Source organism: Bos mutus, chromosome 12 (assembly GCF_027580195.1).
Source record: "Bos mutus isolate GX-2022 chromosome 12, NWIPB_WYAK_1.1, whole genome shotgun sequence".
NCBI classification, from domain to species: domain Eukaryota; kingdom Metazoa; phylum Chordata; class Mammalia; order Artiodactyla; family Bovidae; genus Bos; species Bos mutus.
The window spans coordinates 2,142,707-2,161,731 of record NC_091628.1 but is presented as its reverse complement, the minus strand read 5'-3'; the positions used below and the strand labels follow the sequence as shown (position 1 = coordinate 2,161,731).

Genomic DNA, 19,025 nt, shown 5'->3' with positions numbered 1-19,025 from the left:
GATTCCAGCTTGTGTTTCCTCCAGTCCAGCGTTTCTCATGCTGTACTCTGCATATAAGTTAAACAAGCGGGGTGACAATATACAGTCTTGACATACTCCTTTTCCTATTTGGAACCAGTCTGTTGTTCCATGTCCAGTTCTAACTGTTGCTTCCTGACCTGCATATAGGTTTCTCAAGAGGCAGGTCAGGTGCTCTGGTAGGTCTATTTTTAGGGAAAAAGAGATATATATAAATTGGAAACCCCCTCACCAAAAAAAATTAAAATGGAAAAAAAGTTTAAATCACATAAGCCCTTATTTCAAAGAAATGAAAAGCAAAGATAATAAGGAGACACAGACAGAAGGGGAAGAAATGAACATTTCAGTAGGATTTATGATGTTTCACTTCTGAAGCTCACTGGTGAGCAGTACATGGTGTTCTGTACCACTTTTGTAAGATAAAATGTATTTTTTAAAGACTGCAAGGGAAATGCTGACCCTCAGAAAACCATTTAGAGGTAGACTGTTTTAAAGCACATTATATACAATCCTTGGAGAAGGAAATGGCAACCCACTCCAGTACTCTTGCCTGGAAAATTCCATGAACTGAGGAGCCTGATAGGCTACAGTCCATGGGGTCGCAAAGAGTCAGGACATGACTGAGCGACTTTACTTTCACTACTGATAAATACTAATCACTTCTGGTCCGCTACTGATAAATACTTACTAATCACTTTTAGTTCATCACAAAATGAAACACTAAACAAAGGGACAAACTTTTGCTTGTTCGGGGACTCTCCTAACTTCTTAAGTCATCTCCAAGTTCCTCAAACTGAGGTCTGCAGGGCCCTTCTACAGACTCTCCAATTCTATCAGAATTTTAAAACTTTCTATTTTTTTAAGATTATATTAAACATTAGAAATAAAGCAAGCCCATTCTGGTGAAGAAGGAAATGGCAACCCACTCCAATATTCTCACCCGGGAGATCCCAGGGACAGAGGAGTCTGGCAGGCTACAGTCCACGGGGTCACAAGAGTCGGACACAACTTAGTGACTAAACCATCACCACCAAGCACGTCCTGGACAATCTGAAAGTGAAAGCTGCTACAGTCCATGGAATTCTCCAGGCCAGGATACTGGAATGGGTAGCCGTTCCCTTCTGCAGGGGATCTTCCCAGCCCAGGGCTCTAACCCAGGTCTCCCACATTGCAGGTGGATTCTTTACCAGCTGAGCCACCAGGGAAGCTCTCTCAACCACATTCCCTCAGGCACTTTCGGTGAACACGCCTGCATTTATGTGCACTACCAACATGGTGTCAGCAGGCCCAACAACATGGACAGCATACCAAGGTTTCACAACTCCTACACTTTGGAAGAATTCAGGTCCAAAAAGCGGTATAATTCGAAAATGACACTATTCAAGGAACAATAAACCTACAGCTACAGAAAGTTAAGAAAAAATGAATACAGGGTCTGGTGGCCTTGGCTCCAATTCTGTCTGCTCTTTTTCAACAGTTTCATATAATTTACTTAAAAAAAATTACATATGGCTCTTTTTTATCATAAACACATTACAAGAGTTCACTACTTCAGCCAGAAGAGCCAGTGAGACTGTTCACTTTAGACCCTCAAGCCCAGGCCTCATGAGAAGGACAAAGGTGTTCGGTGACAGGACTCCACCCACCATGTGGAGCTGGACCTTTGGATGTTCCGGTCTGTGCTGAGCCTCCTCAGCTCTGGAATTCCACTTCTGCCCCAAGAGCAAAGGTGACAAAAGGAACCCAGCAAACCACACACATCTTTCCACTATTAAATCTAATAATGAGGATGCAGTTTCAACAAAAATCATCAATTACATTAAATCAGTGTTACCAACTTAAACTTTATTGGTTTTTTATAGTTTTCTTTTGGATTTTATATATAAATCTGTTTTGTAAAAGAGCCAAAAGCATAAAGATTTATACTTAACTTTTTATATATACATATGTAAGTAACATTATTTTTACTATCATTCAATTCACAATGGAGTGTCACAAGAATTTTTTCCCTAAATTTGAGGTTGTTTCCTTTGCAAGTTCCTTTTTGTAAGCTTCATTGGTACTCAAGTTTCATAGTTGCATGAAACTCGTTTTACAAATAAAAACATTCCCCTCCCAAGGATTCAGAAACTTGCTCTGACCTTTCAGTGGTAAGAATCAGAAGTCTCCATCACTGTGCATGTCAGCTAATGTCAGGGTAAAACTAGGGAACAGAATGCTTCCATCTCATCTGAGGAAAAAGTATGGCCCAATTAAGATTTCCCAATATAAGTTATTCAAATATGCACTGTAATGTTCCCAATGCCCTAAAGCCTACACAAAAATTGTACTACCACTACTACTATTACTACCAATGATGACAACAACAAAACTATAAATCGTAAATATTTAGATAGAGGCTAAAGGCTGTTACAGGTACCTCACAACCCATCACATTTAATTTCTAATCTTCCCAACAGCTTCCTTTTACACATGAGGAAACGGGCACAGAGTGAGGTTAAACAACTCGCCTGAGTTCACACAGCTAATAAGTGACTCAGCGGGAACCCAAGCCCTAAAAGTGATACAAGTCACTGCCCAGAAAAATTATTCATAATGTCTCTTCTACAGAAAATTTGTGAGAAAGGATGGCAGTGGATCGTTTGAAGAACAAAATCTACGGCAAGCATTTCCAAGTAGTTTTCATTAGACGGTACTCTGAATACTCCAGCATCAAAACTTAACTTACTGAATCTCTTAAATTCTCCCCTAAGTTAACAGTCATTATGTGATTTGCTATTTGCGAAAATTACTCTCAGCGCTAAGGGGTTTCAACGCCACCCTGCTGCTATTGAGAGAGAGTTACCTTTGTAGATCCTGTTCAAAGAAAGCTCATGCTTTGATCCTTAATATCCCATGAAGTAAAAGGTTATGCTTAATCTATATTTTATAGATCTAAAAGTCAAATTAGTTTCTGCGATAAACAAGCAGAGTGTGATGGTAAGCACATTCTGCAGCATTCATTTCATTCCAAGTTTGGAGACAGTATACTATGTGCTGAGTTAAAGACAACTGCATTAGTGTAAGACAAAGCAGTTTTGTCTTGTATTATTCTGTAAGCATAAACAAGTTATACACATGTTAATTTACATTCCATATAAAAAGCCAATTTTAAATCCAATTTATAAGGCAATAAATATATAAAGATTCTAGGACACAGCAATAAAGTTATGCCATAAAGCAGAGTTAATTTAAGACAACAATAATAAAAGCATGACAAATTTTAGCATTCTACCAACTGCACAAAGGTGTTTCAGGTAACATCTGTTCAGAAGCAATTGCTGCAAGACAGACTAGATGAGATGCAAGGTTTCACAGTGCAATAAATGTATGTCAGTTTGCTGCTTCATAATTAAAGACATGAGTCTTTGAAAAAAGCAATTAAGCCCTTCTCTAAAACAATCATCCCTGCTCCCACCCCTTCTTACTCACAAAGATCCATATGATCCAGAAGTGTATGTACCATCTATCATCTATTTTCAGCAGCTAATATACTCCCCAAAAGCCACTGGATATATTTTGTTTCTTTTAATAAGTCATATTAACAAACAAAAGTAAACATTTTTTTCTATTGGAAGGATAGAAAGAAAAGAAAGCCTGAGATGATTCAGAGCAATTTACATTCAACCTTCTATTATCTGCAGGTTCCAAGTCCGAGTAGTCAACCAACCACACATCAAAAATATTTGGGGAAAAAAGCTTCAGAAAGTTCCAAAAAGCAAAACTTGAATTTGCCACAGGATAATCCATGGGGTCTCAAAGAGTCGGACACAACTAAGCGACTAACACACTGTGCATAGGTTATATGCAAATGCTATGCCATTTTATGCAGGGGACTTGAGCATCCATGGATTTTAGCATCTAAGGAGGGTCCTGGAGCCAATCCCCTGTGGATACCGAAAGACAACTCTGCTTAGAAGACTGGGCTGAATAAAGCGATTTTACTTTAAATAGGTTTCTGTGCCTGCTGGGTTAGGTGGAGTTTTGATATGAATAAAATCCAGATGCCTAAAGCCTTCAGCTAAGAACATAATCTCCAATTCTTGACAGTACAAATCTAGGACAACTGAAAGCATCACTTTTCTGAGGACTCAATGAAGAAATTAATTCAAAAAAAAGCACACAGAAATCGCCTGTACCATTATCATAGTCGCTTTATGAGAAAGATACAGCACAGCAAGATGAATGAAGGTTCTAGTCTTTCCAGGAAACCAAACTGTGGTCATCTTTTCACTCAGATCACAAATCTAAAATAAATGATAGCACAAGAAGAGATTTAAATGATCTGATGGTTCTCCTAAAGCATACACTTACAAGTTGTGAAGCCAACTTTCAATGTGGTCAACCTCATAACCACACCTGCCGTTAGTTTCCTGTGGTGGCAGTAACAAATTATTAATACCACAACCTGATGGCTTAAAACAACAGAAATGTTTTCAACTGGGCTAAAATCAAGGTGTCAGGAGGGCCGATCTCCCAGGAAGCTCTATGAGGAGCAGCCCCTTGCCTCTCCCAGCCTCTGATGACTGCAGCATTCTTTAGTGTGTCACTGGATCTCCCTTGCAGTCACCTCACCTTCTTCCTTTCTGTAGTCAAATCTCCCTTTACCTCCTCTCCTAAGTAAATGTGTTTGCATGTAGGGCCCACCCAGATAACGCAGAATATCTCCATTTTTTTAAACTTAATTATGCATGCAATGTCGTTTTTTGTCATAAGGTAACCAGGCTCCAGAAATTAAGATGTGATGTTTTTGAACTGTGGTGTTGGAAAAGACCCTTGAGAGTCCCTTGGACAGCAAGGAGATCAAACCAGTCCATCCTAAAGGAAATCAGTCCTGAATATTCATTGGAAGGACTGACGCTAAACCTGAAGCTCCAATACTTTGGCCACCTGATGTGAAGAAGTGACTCATTGGAAAAGACCCTGATGCTGGGAAAGATTGAATGCAGGAAGAGAAGGGGACGACAGAGGATGAGATGGTTGGATGGCATCACGGACTCGATGAACATGAGTTTGAGTAAGCTTTGGGAGTTGATGGACAGGAAGGCCTGGTGTGCTGCAGTCTATGGGGTCGCAAAAAGTTGGACACAACTGAGGGACAGAATTGAGCTGAATCTTTGGGGGGGGATCATTATTCAGCCAACCACTTCTACCTCCAAAGAAGCCCAAGGAAATGAGGTGGGCAGACAGGATTCTCACCAAGCCCACCCCAATTCCAGTTCTCAAGTTCCCAGTACAATAAGCAAAAGTCCTCCAACCTAACACCTCTTCCCATCTCACAACATGCTTACAATCAGGAAATCACTAAATCTATATCGCTTAAAGACATTACTAACTAGTGTTAATGGTTCCTGAATGAAAAACACAGCTGCTGCTGCTGCTGCCAAGTCACTTCAGTCATGTCCGACTCTGTGAGACCCCACAGACGGCAGCCCACCAGGCTCCCCCGTCCCTGGGATTCTCCAGGCAAGAACACTGGAGTGGGTTGCCATTTCCTTCTCCAATGCAGGAAAGTGAAAAGTGAAAGTGAAGTCGCTCAGTCCTGTCTGACTCCTAGCGACCCCACGGACTGCAGCCCACCAGGCTCCTCCATCCATGGGATTTGCCAGGCAAGAGTACTGGAGTGGGGTGCCATTGTCTTCTCTGAAAAACGCAGCAGTAACGAGTAAAACTCCCACTAGCATGGGAGAGTAACACAGGACAGGGACTAAGGATGTGTCCTCTGGAGCCAGCCTCCCTGGAGTCAAATCCCAGCTTCGCCCCCAGGCAACAATGCAAGCAAAGGCAGTTTAACCTCTGTACCTCAGTTTCCCCTTCTAGCAAACAAGGCTAATTCATAGTATCTACCTCACTGGGTTGTTAAACAGATTACAGGAGCTGAAATCTATGACACACCTAAAACAGTGCTTGGCTCATTATGGTTAACTATTATCACTAACAATGATCAACCACAGTAGACATACAGATGTTAATGGATCTGGTGAAAAAGCTCTCATTTCAAAACTGAGGATACTGTAATGACAGAACTAGATACTGTAATAACAATCTATACAATGGAAACCATAAGATGAGATATGAAATTTACACTGAAGTCTTTGAGAACTCTTAAAGGATATCCTAACTGAAAAAGATGAGCTACTTTGCCAGCTTGGATCACAGAATTTACAGGCCCCCTTTCAAAGGGGGACCCACATCCTGGAGATGGAGACCACCTGAAGCCACACGTCCTGCTCTCGCTTTGGATCTGGGAGCGTCCCCATCTCTACTGTGCATTTCTAGTAATGGGAGGTAAGAATTAAACACCTAGTGTCACTGAAGAATTTTCACAATGAGTAGGAAACCGTTTTGTTTTGTTCTAGAAGGGAAATAGAACTTGGGTCCAGGTACGAATGGTGTGACCTAGGGCAAGTACCAGTTTAATGATCCTACTGAATTCTCTTCACCTTCACGAAGTCTTCACCCAGGCTCCTGCCTTGTCCTTCCAGCCTCCACTGGTGGCACGCTGTCCCCAGTAACTATCCCCAGGACCTTCTCACACTCACACACACACACACACACACACGCTGCTTGCCACATCCCTTGCTGAAACCAAGTGGGTGAGTTCACAAGCAGCCCAAAAGAAGCTGATTTATTGTGCAGCCAAACTATCCTATGTTTACAACAGACAAATCTCTAGTATTTTCATACATCTATGGGGAGAAGGTCTATGGTACAGACATGTATACACAATTCAAAACTAACTAGAGGCCCACAACTATACAAGTAACAGAAAACAAGGACTCGTCTGCTTTATCTAGGTTCAAAGTACAAGAGAAATTCAGTGGGGACCAGAGCTCCTACCTTCTTACACTAAGGAGCCAGTGGCCAGTTTACCCGCAGTTCCACACAAGCTTGCAGCTCTGCGGCTTGCAAACACCAGTCACGCACATTATCACCAACCTGCATGACTTGTTACAGTCAAAAGCAACCAGGTGACCTAATGACTATGTGACCCGGAGGGATTCAGACTAGCTAGCATCTTCATTCCAAATCAAGAGAAAGCCAAAAACGGACTTGAGGTCCAGCAGTACAGCAGACTGAACGACAGAACAATCACTATTTGGGGCACTGCTGAGATCTCATGAGGAAGGAGTAGTGTCCAAAATCACCCTTCAACCGATTAGCAAGTGTCACTGAAGTGGGACTGAGAACAGCGAGAAGCAGGCGGGCTGGGAACGCCTGCTCAGAAGGTAACCTTGATACTGGGATACTGAGCCTAGGCTAGAGAGTTAGAGTTGACCCTGGAACTCCAGGCCCTCTAAGAGTCCAATCCAACGGAGAGATGGCTCTTTCAGGCTCCTGGTAGACATAGACTCAGATCATGCCCAAAGAAAACTCTCCCCAGTTAGGCCTCCTAGAAGACAGGTTAAGACTAAGCATTGAAATTATCAATACAAAATTTAACAAGCACAGAGGGAGAGACCACTCTACCACGGGTGCAAGTCAGTGTACGTAGTCCAAAGGTGCACATACCATAAATGCCAAATATAGAAGAAAAAGAGTAAGTAAGCAGTGTCAATGGCAAGCCACTCCAGTACTCTTGCCTAGAAAATCCCATGGATGGAGGAGCCTGGTAGGCTGCAGTCCATGGGGTCGCAAAGAGTCGGACACGACTGAGCGACTGAACTGAACTAACTGAACTGATGGCCAACTTTATACTTAATTTTGCATCATTAATCCATGTTGTCCTTCATTTTCAATATTCTGATACATCTCAGGCTCTGCTCTGTTTTATTCATGTATCATTTTTGACTGTTATATGTAGCTACTCACTCCTCCTCCACAAGCCTTCATCCCTTAATTTGTGTATCTTGACTCATATTTCTAACAATGTTCACAGAAGGAACAAGCTGTACTCTAAAATTTCACCTACGACTAAAATGTTTTTCTGTATTCCTAAGTAAAATGGAGGGGTATTAAATTTTCAATTCTGTCTCACTCCAAATGTATCAACCCTCTATGTAATTTGCTTGTGGTTTATTTACACAGACAACAAAACAATCTTCTCTGTCTGTTCTTTCACTAGTTAGTGCCAATACAAAGATTTACAAGGCGCTAATCACGACACTTCTTTGACCGTTAAAGTGAGTAAGAGAAGCAACCGGAATAGCAGGTTTCAAATACTCAGACTTCTTTCCAAGCTAAACATAACATTCTTTAGCGGTGACTGCATGACCCGCCAAGTTTTAAAAAAAAAGCCGTTTCAATTCGTAAAGTTATAAAGAGTTGACTCATTGGAAAAGACTCTGATGCTGGGACGGATTGGTGGCAGGAGGAAAAGGGGACGACAGAGGATGAGATGGCTGGATGGCATCACCGACTCGATGGATGTTTGAGTGAACTCCAGGAGTTGGTGATGGACAGGGAGCCCTGGCGTGCTGCAATTCATGGGGTCGCAAAGAGTCGGACACGAATGAGCGACTGAACTGAAAGGAACTGAATCTACTTTTAAAAACTTCTTCTTGGGAATTAAAACATGAAGCAGAAAAAGCAATCCTATCAAGTAAAGATCACTTCCATATATCTCATACTCTAAGATGCTATGGGAAAAAGGAAAAGTTTAACTTAAAAATGCAAAGTGCACGAGAGACATCAGGACTTATACTTGAAGCTGCTTCTCACGACAGCCTTAGGAAGTTGGGGCAGTGATCAGGTGTTTGTCAAAGGATCCAAATAGAACTGGGCCTGCCGTCGTAACCCGTTTAGAGACCGCAACTCTTGACGATCTAGAATAAAGCGTAGCTCACGGCTACGCCCAGGGAACCCGCCCACGCTGTCGGCCACGCTGGAGCTGAGGAAAGGAGCTGAGGAAAACCGAGGGACCTATCACCGGGTCGCAGCCCGCCCGGACCAAGGCCCAACTTACAAACTTGGGGCGCTTCTCCGCAGGCGCCGCGGGGCCGCGGGGGGCCGGAGGGCGCTGCAGGCCCTTCCGGCGCGGCGCCTCGCTGTCCCGGCGGCTGCGGCCCAGGGAGGACGCAGGGTAGGCGGCCCCGACAGCCGAGCGCTGCGCCTGGGCACGCAGACGCGGCCGGTGCCGGTCCATGCTTCCGCGGCTCCGGGAAGGCGAGGGGGGAGAAGGCCGCAGCTCTGCAAGCCACTGGCGGGAGCCCGGCGTCCGCGGCGCGCGCGTCCCTAGTCCCGCCGCCGACGGCGCCTGCCCGGATCAGTCCAACCGCTGCCTCCGGGACGCCACCAACACATCCGAAAAGTCCCGCCGCCGACGAGTACCTGGGCCCAGCCAATCCGGGGCCGCCGCCGAGCCAGGGCCCAGCCAATCCGAAGCTGCGCTCGGAGTGAAGCGCCCTGGGCACCGCCCCTTCCGGGCAAGAAGAAGCGTGATTGGCGGGCCCGCCGTTCTCTGCGGCGCTTGAGCCTCTGGGGTCCCAGGCGGCCCAAGTTGAAGGTGCGGCCTTGGAAATGTGGGAAGCGTACCGGGAAGTGACTAGTCTGGGTGTGTTCGGAATTCGGAGAATGGGTTCCGGCTGTCCTGGGAACCAGGCGGAACCCGCCCAGCGCAGCCACTTGAGCAGAGCTTGGAGGCGAAGTCATCTGCTTCCCGTTTCCGCACGTCTCAGGAGGCCCCGGGGTGACGGCCACTGGGAAAAGTAGTTCCTCTGGGATCTGTAGTTGAAGGGCCGCTAAGCAGGAGAGGACCGCAGCTCCCAGGACGCCCCGGAGGACGCTTTCTCCACAGACTGAGCACCTGTTGAGAGCTGGGAGCCCGCTCAAGGGTGGCAGAGGCAGCCACCAAAAACCAGACAGCGCTTCCTAGAGGAGCTCACAGTCTAATAATATGCTTCACAAATCCTTCCTCAGATGAAATAACATAAATGTTATAGCAGTTAATTTAAAAGTTCTTGAGAATAAAAAAAATGTATTAAATCTGAAGGAGAGGATTTGGAAAGAAGAAAGGAAGGATGCAAAGACTTTCTTAGGACAGAAAAGAGTGGCGTGACTTTCAGCAAAAAGACGTTCCAGGCAGGGGCAAGGTCTAGAGGAGTCATAGTCAGAACATCAGAACAACCTAGATGTCCATCTACTGATGAATGGATAAAGAAAATGTAGTACATAGGTACAATGGGATATTACTCAGCCTTAAAAAGGAATGAAATTGGGTTATTCGTAGGGATGTGGATAGATTTAGAGTCTGTCAAACAGTGATGTAAGTCAGGAAAAGAAAAACAAACATTGTATATAAATGCATATAAGTGGAATCTAGAAAAATGGTACAGTTCAATTCACTTTAGTCACTCAGTCACTCTTTGTGAGCCATAGACCACAGCACGCCAGGCCTCCCTGTCCATCAGCAACTCCCAGTTTACCCAAACTCCTGTCCGTTGAGTCCATGATGCCATCCAACCGTCTCATCCTTTCTCGTCCCCTTCTCCTCCTGCCTTCAATCTTTCCCAGCATCAGGGTCTTTTCCAATGAGTCAGCTCTTCACATTAGGTGGCCAAAGTATTGGAGTTTCAGCTTCAACATCAGTCCTTCCAGTGAACACTCAGGACTGCTTTCCTTTAGGATGGACTGGTTTGATCTTGCTGTCCAAGGGACTCAAGGGTCTTCAGCACCACAGTTCAAAAGCATCAATTCTTCGGTGCTCAGCTTTCTTTATAGTCCAACTCTCACATCCATACGCGACTACTGGAAAAACCATAGCCTTGACTAGACGGACCTTTGTTGGCAAAGTAATGTATGTTTTTTAATACGCTGTCTAGGTTGGTCATAACTTTCCTTCCAAGAAGTATGCGTCTTTTAATTTCATGGCTGCAGTCACCATCTGCACGGATTTTGGAGCCCCCAGAAGTAAAGTCAACCCCTGTTACCACTGTTTCCCCATCTATTTGCCATGAAGTGATGGACCAGATGCCATAGATCTTAGTTTTCTGAATGTTGAGCTTTAAGCCAAATTTTTCACTCTCCTCTTTAACTTTCATCAAAAGCTTCTTTAGTTCTTCTTCACTTACTGCTGTAAGGGTGGTGTCACCTGCATGAGTGAAATTGCTCAGTCATGTCCGACTCTTTGCGATCCCATGGACTGTTGCCTACCAGGCTCCACCATCCATGGAATTTTCCAGGCAAGAGTACTGGGGTGGGTTGCCATTTTCTTCTCCAGGGGATCTTCCCAACCCAGGATCGAACCTAGGTCTCCCAGCATTGGAGGCAGACGCTTTACCATCTGAGCTACCAGGGAAGCCCGTCATCTGCATTTCTGAGGTTATTGATTTCAGTCCAGCTTGTGCTTCATCCAGAGAAGTGGTACAGATGAACCTATTTCCATAACGGGAATAGAGACATAGAGAGAGAGAACAGACATATGGACACTGTGAGGAAGAGAAGGGTGGGACAAACTGGGAGATGAGGACTAACGTATATACACTACCTTGTGTAAAATAGATAGCCAGTGGGAACCTGCTGATTAGCACAGGTTCCTCTGTGATGTCCTAACTGGATGGGATGTGGGCTAGCACAGAGGTTGAGAAAATGGGCCTTGTTCAAGTAAAGTCTTCACACTACAGTTGGGCAGGGGAGGGAGGGAGGATTGTTTATTTGTTTTATTTGTATTTGTTATTATGTTTATTTATTTGTAGGAAGCTTCTGTGCCAGTCTCTATACTCAGAAAGTACCTAATCTTTAGGGGAAAGTTCAGGAGAACAGAAAGGTCAGGAGAACTGCAAGTATGTAGTAACTACCTATGCGTGATCATTGGACCCATATGCACATTTTACTCCTGTTATTTACTAGCTATGTGATGTTGAAGGTGATGTTAAAATTTCTTTCCTTTGCTTTTTCAAATGCAGTAGGGGGTAATAACAATACCTAACAATCAGAATTGTCAGCCTTAAATGAGACAGCATATGTAAAGTTCTTAGAAATGTCTGTGAAAGCCCCTCCCAGCAAAGACTACCAGGAAGGAGTAACGCATGTAGTTGAACCACTGGAATTTTATTACTCATAAAGAATGAGAACATGCACTTTGGGATGGGGTTGCTCAGTAAGAGGTGCTAGAAAGGCCTGAAAGGATTTGGACTTTGGTTAGGTGATTTTGGAAGGCTCTTCAGAAGCAGAATGAGAAGGGTTACTCTGAATTTCAGTGCTGTCCGGGACTGGGGACTGTTTGAAGATTCGGTAACAGTAAATCTTATCTGGTTGGATGGCAGGCTAAAGAATGAGGCTAAAGCCATAATTGACAAAGGAGGACAGTCACTGATAGTCTCGGAAAGTTTAGTAGTGACTTCCCACCAACCGTATTCTGTAAAACTGGTTGTGTCCTTGAGAAGAACAATAAGGCCTATCTGTGAATGTCAGGCCAGCTTCCAAAAACACCAAGGCCCACCTCATGTCCTGGGCATAGAGAAGGTACTAAATATAAATAAGCAGGAACTATTATTATAATTGATTTTCAAGCTTTATATAGAGCACCTTTACATTTTTCTCATGGAAATTCTTTGTAACTATAATGCACCTATGAAAATATCTTTGTCTATTAATAAACTTCACATTTTTAAAGTACATTTTATATATGTTTATTACTGAAACACCACAGCAGCATGCACTGCCCCTCATTCTGATGCCCCAACAAGAAGTATATGATGAACCCCCGAGTCAGCAATTTTGGAAGCGCTACCTTGTGCCGGCCTCCATGCCCAGGACTGGAACAAAGTTGAATGAAGCAAAAAGCAGACCTGGAGAAGATTGGAATCTAGGAATGTGTTTCTTGGCTTTATCATTTCTGTTCAGTCTAAACGTCCAAACAATTAGTAATGCAATCCTTATGAGGGTTCACTCTTAATGATTGTATAAGCAAGTTGTGAAAAGTTGCGGGAAGGGATGGATCATTTCCATTCAATATTTTTTTTAATGACAATTCTATGAGATACCATTTTACCCTCATCAGACTGGCAAAATGACAAAGTTCCATGTCACCGAGTTTTCACCTATGTGTAGGGATTTCTGCATAGATGATAGGAGTGCAAAACTAGTAAAGCCAGTGTAGGCAGCAACTTGGAAATGGTAAAGGTGCATGTACTTATGACCCAGCAATTCCATGTCTCATGTCTCCCTGGAGAAGCTCAAAGATGTTGTGCAAATATATTTCCTGAACATTTATAAGAACTGAAAAGGGTAAAGCATTTAAATATCCTGCAGTCAGGGAGAGAATAAAATACAGAGAGGCTTGTTATGCAGTAGACTTCTACACTGCATTTAAAACAAATAACTAGACCTACATATGGATAAATCTCAAAAATAGAGAAATTAAGTGTCTACATACATTTATATATAGCATAATATATATAAATGTAATGTGTATGTGTGATAGCACTGCAAAAACATGAGGGAAATAAACACAATGATGTCGTCTAGTTCCAAAGAAGAAAGGAAGAATAAGGAAGGAACTAAGCTGAAATGTTATCGCTAAAGTTTCTGTAAATGTTTTTATCTATTAAAAGGAAAAGATCCTGGAATAAACAAACCTTGTCCAGCATATTGAATTCTGCACTCTGCTATTCCTTGATACATAGAAGACACACCAAGACCATTTCCCTGATGGTGGTATAAAAACCTGATTGTCTGCACCATCTACTGCAAATCTGTGGCAGCTAGTGGTTTTATAAACCATACATTCAAATGTCTTTTTGCAGATATTAAAGTTTTATTGTAGGGTCAATTTAATATCCACATGTATGTTAACTCTTTGCATACTGTAATTAAATTAATTTCTTGTGATGGTGGTGGTGACTAATGCTCACTTAAAATCCACCCAAGCACTTATTTCCCTCTTCTTAACTGAAACTCATACTTCGGAGGTATGGTACCCATGATCCACAGTGTAGTCATGAGTCAAATTCATATTTTGTGTATCTGGCTATAAATTTTACACAGTATTTAGTTTGATACTATAAATCTATTTGATTTTAATATAGTGGTGTGTGTGTATGTGGTGTGCACGCACTTTAGTTTCATGAGCCTTGGGAAACTGATTCCACAAATATCATAAATAGATATAAATCTATAAGGCTTATTTTTCTGGCAAAGCAATCAGTACATTCCTCTTATTTATTGAATCACTGACTTTGGTGTTATGTAGAGATATTTGTAAACCAATTTCAGAACAGAATTAAAATATTATGAGAATTACAGCTTTAAAAAAAGGGAAAGATCCACAGTAAATCTGGCAGAATGGTAGCACATATTTAATCTCAGTAAGTGGGAATATTTGTGTCTATTTTTTGGTAATTTTCTATTTATTGGAAATGTTTCATATTAAGGGGTTTTTTGGTGTGAAAATAAGTTTTTTTAATATCAAATCTTTAACAAAATACATAAACTGACAGAAATAAAGGAACTTTAGATATAGCTCCCTTAACTCTTCCAATTTCTTCAGAAAATTTTAATTTGTTGGCATTGAGCTAACATGTAAGGAAGTTCATTTTAATTAAAGTAATTATTAATTAAAATAATTAAAGTAATTATTTCATTTTTCCTTAAGTTCATGTAAAGAAAAGTGAAGTAATTAATTCCCTTTTAGGATGACGTTGATTTTTTTTAATTTTGAGTAATCAAACAGATATCCTTCTCCACCTGCCTTCCCATTTTTTTCTATTCTCTCCTCTCAAATGCATTCTCTCACTTAAATTAGTACAGAGCAAACAAGGAAAATCACTATATTTTCCTCTTTCAGTTAAATTACAAATTCTACTCTTTGCCAGGAATACTTTCCAAGTGGTCAGTGTATTAAAATACAAACCATTAAGAAATGGCAACCACTCCAGTATTCTTGCCTGGAGAATTCCACGGACAGAGGAGCCTGGCAAGATTCATGGGATCACAGATACGACTTTAACCACACTCACTAATTCAAACCTAGTGAAATTTAATATTACCATTTTCACCATTGCTTTAACACCTGACTCCAGTGGAGGAATGCCTCACTATCCATAAATTCTGTAGCATTTTGTGCTTAATGACAGGGTATTCAAATAATTGTCCGGCCATTAGTAATGACTTTGTACTTTCCTTCCAAATCCTTGATGGCAAGATAAAGCAGTGCTGCCTCCAGGACTGGATATGAGTCATGGCTTCTACCACTCTTTCTACATGTTTATCTGTCTTGGTTAAAATCGCTGCTGTTTTACAATAGAATGTTAGGTTAGAAAAGTCAAATCACATTCACAGAATTATCACTGACACATCATGCATGGGTCTATACAAGGTTTCTCAACTCAGCACTATTAATTTCTGGAGCTGGATGTTACAGGAGGGACCATCCTATACAGTGTAGTAGCATTCCTGACTTTAACTACTCGCTTTCCCCAAACATTGCCAAGAATCCCTGAAGGACTGAGATACAATGGGTTGGCCGAAATGTTCATTCGGTTTTTTCCATAAAATGGCTGTAGCAGCGCTTAGTTGTCTTTAACTTAATTAGAAACAATTTTTTAGATTGTGTGTGACAGCTGTCTTCTCAGTTGCATTTCAAAGAAAAACAAACAAACATTAAAATTGGTGAATTTTTGTATAGCCATTTTAACAGCGAAAATGGAGGAAAGCAATCAACATTGTCAGTGTACTGTGCTTTATTATTTCAAGAAAGGTATAAACATAGCCAAAACACACAAAAAGAATTGTGCAGTGTATCGAGAAAGTGCTATTACTGATCCAACATGTCAAAAGTGGTTTGCAAAGTTTCATGCTGGAGATTTCTCACTTGATGATGTTCCACAGTTGGGTAGACCAATTGAAATTGATAACAATCAAATCGAGATATTAATTGAGAACAATCAATGCTATACCATGCAGGAGATAACCAACATACTCAAGATATACAAATCAAGTGTTGAAAATTATTTGCACCAGCTTGATTATGTTATTAATAATCACTTTAATATTTGGGTTTCACATAAGTTAAGCAAAAATCACCTTCTTGATCACAATTCCTCATGTGATTCTCTATTGAAACATAATGAAAATGTTCCATTTTTATAACAAATAGTGACAAGCAATGAAAAGTGGATACTGTACAATAATGTGAAAGGGAAGAGATCATGGGGCAAAGTGAAATGAACCACCACCAACCATACCAAAGGCTGGTCTTCATCCAAAGAAGGTGATTGTTGTAGGTATGGTTGGATTGGAAGGGAGTCCTCTCTTATGAGCTCCTTCGAGAAACCCAGACGATTAATTCTAACAAGTATTGCTCCCAATTAGACCAGCTGAAAGTATCACTCAATGAAAACTATCTCACTGACTGAAAACTCATAATCTTCCATCCAGGTTACACAAGCCCACATGTTTCTTTGATGACCGGCCAAAAACTGTGACAGCTTGCCTGGGAATTTCTGGTTCATCTGCCATATTCGCCAGACAATGGAACTTCAGATTTCCATTTATTTCAGTCTTCACAAAATTCTTTTAATGGAAAAAATTTCAATTCCCTGGAAGACTTTTAAAGGCACCTGGAAGAATTCTTTGCTCAAAAAGATAAAAAGTTTTGGGGAAAAAAAGTTTTAAAGAAGATGGAATTATGAAGTTGCTTGAAAAATGGGAGAAGATAGTAGAACAAAACGATGAGTATATTGTTCAATAAAATTTTTGATGAAAGTGAAAAATGTCTTTTTACTTAAAAAACCAAGGGAAGGTTTTGGCCAACACAATATTTCGCTGTATGGGTATAGCACATAACACATTTTGTTTATCCACTCATCAATTAATGGTCATTTGGATTTTTTTCTTTCTTTTCACTATTATGAATAATGCTACTATAAATATTCATGTATGACTTTTTGTGTGGCTTTAAGTGTCTCTTTCTCTTGGATACATGCACAGAAGGGGTATTACTGGCTCATATGCTAACTGTTTAAAGGAACTGTCATATCTTTCCAAAGTGGCTGCACCATCGTCCATTCCCATCAGCAGAGATGGTTCCAATTTCTGCACATCCTTGCCAAAAAAATTTTTTTTCCCTGACTTTTTAAATTTAGCCATGGTAGTGTGTGTCAAGAGGCACCTCACTGTAATTTTTATATGCTGCTTATTTTTTGTAAAGAAAATGTAATTGCAATAGAGCTATGCCTATTCTTTTATGTATTGTCTATAGCTGCTTTTGCTCTGTAACTGTAGCATACTTGGGATAGATACACTGGCCTGAAAAATCTAAAATGTTTGCTATCTGACCCTTTATAGAAAAATATTTTCTGACTCCTGATAAATTCTTTTCCCCCTTGGTGTATCACAATTAGTTTTATCTGGTTTTTTCCTCAATGAGAGCAATATTCTAGTAAGAAGAAAATATTAACTTTGAACAAATGTTCATGATAGAACCAAGCTCTTCCCTTTGCTATATTATACAATCACAGAGGCTTTAACATTTAAAAAAATAATCTATTTAACAAGGTCAAGAAGATCATGCTACCATAATGAATCATTGTGGAGAACAGTTGATTTAAGGTATGAAAAACAAAATTATTATATAGTATGCTATTCTTCTTAAAACATATTTAAGTAATTTGTGCTCTGCTAAGTTTTCTCCAGGGTCTTATGCTGTAAGTTCAAATAGAAATTTTTCATAGGGAATGTAATTAGTATAGCATAGTTTAATGTCATGCTTAATAGTTTCCTATGATGCTGTTATTAGAAAAATAATCTGCCCAAGTTTGTAGATGATAGAGCTGTTTAAAAGGAAACAGGAGCATTCCTTAAATATTAATTAACTTACATTAGCTAATATTAACACTTAGCTAAGTTTCAGTTGGAGTTTCCCTGGTGGCTCAGACAGTAAAGACTCTGCCTTCAATGCAGGACACCTGTGTTCAATCCCTGGGTTGGGAAGATGCCTTGGAGAAAGGAATGGCAACCCACTCCAGTATTCTTGTCTGGAGAATTCCATGGACAGAGGAGCCTGGCGGGCCACAGTCCACAAGGTCGCAAAGAGTTGGACACGACTGAGGGAAGGCAATGGCACCCCACTCCAGTACTCTTGCCTGGAAAATCCCACGGACAGAGGAGCCTGGTAGGCTGCAGTCCATGGGGTCGCTAGAATCGGACACGACTGAGCGACTTCACTTTCACTTTTCACTTTCATGCATTGGAGAAGGAAATGGCAACCCACTCCAGTGTTCTTGCCTGGAGAATCCCAGGGATGGGGGATCCTGGTGGGCTGCCATCTATGGGGTCCCACAGAGTCGGACACGGCTGAAGCAACTTAGCAGCAGCAGCAGAGGGACTAACACTTTCAAGGTTCAGCTGAAACTGTTAAATGTTACTACCAGATCACACTCCCAATATTTGAAATAAATAGCAAAAAGAAATTAAGAAATCATTAAGACTATGATAAGATTGCAGTTTAATTCCTTCATATTAAAACACAATTACTAACACATAGATATAATTTGTTGAGTCACTTGGATGATAATTAGTCTAACAATAACAAATAGTAACTATATCACTCAAAGCTAAAAAATACATGTAAAATTAGCTAGAATTCTGTGGTACCCTACAGAGATTTTCATATATTCTTTTACTTTCATTAATATCTCTTTCTCATCACCATATATGTTTCTCTTTTTTTTAATCTTAGATGAATTGTTGTATTCTGGGCATTCTATAAAATCTAATATAAATCTAATAAAGCCTTTCTTTACTGAGGTCTCTTCTAAAGGCATTCTTTTGTATGCACAATTTGCATTGGTTCTAATTCTTTAGCTGAGCTCATCCTAATACAGTAGACTGACAATGATTTTGTTAATTTGCTGTGACTAACCTATTGATGTCTCTATCTTGTCATGAAAGCGTATTGTATAATTAGTTGCGATGCCTAGCAAAGTTAGCATCCCTAGGTTTTTTGCCTACATGTCTGAAATATTTACAATTTCCAATGAAATCAGGATCTGGCTGCACATTACTCTGAAACTGCAGCCACATGTGAT

The 19,025-nt window shown here is 41.1% G+C and overlaps 1 protein-coding gene across 1 annotated transcript in view; it reads right to left on the bottom strand.

Annotated features, from left to right (window-relative positions):
* DIAPH3 (diaphanous related formin 3) overlaps positions 1–9,279 on the bottom strand; it is a 561,965-nt gene extending 552,686 nt beyond the window's left edge. Inside the window, 1 exon segment of the mRNA XM_070380219.1 lies at positions 8,963–9,279. Coding sequence (XP_070236320.1) covers positions 8,963–9,142 — 180 coding nt within the window. The 5' untranslated portion in view covers positions 9,143–9,279.
* Between the last annotated feature and the right edge of the window lie 9,746 nt (positions 9,280–19,025).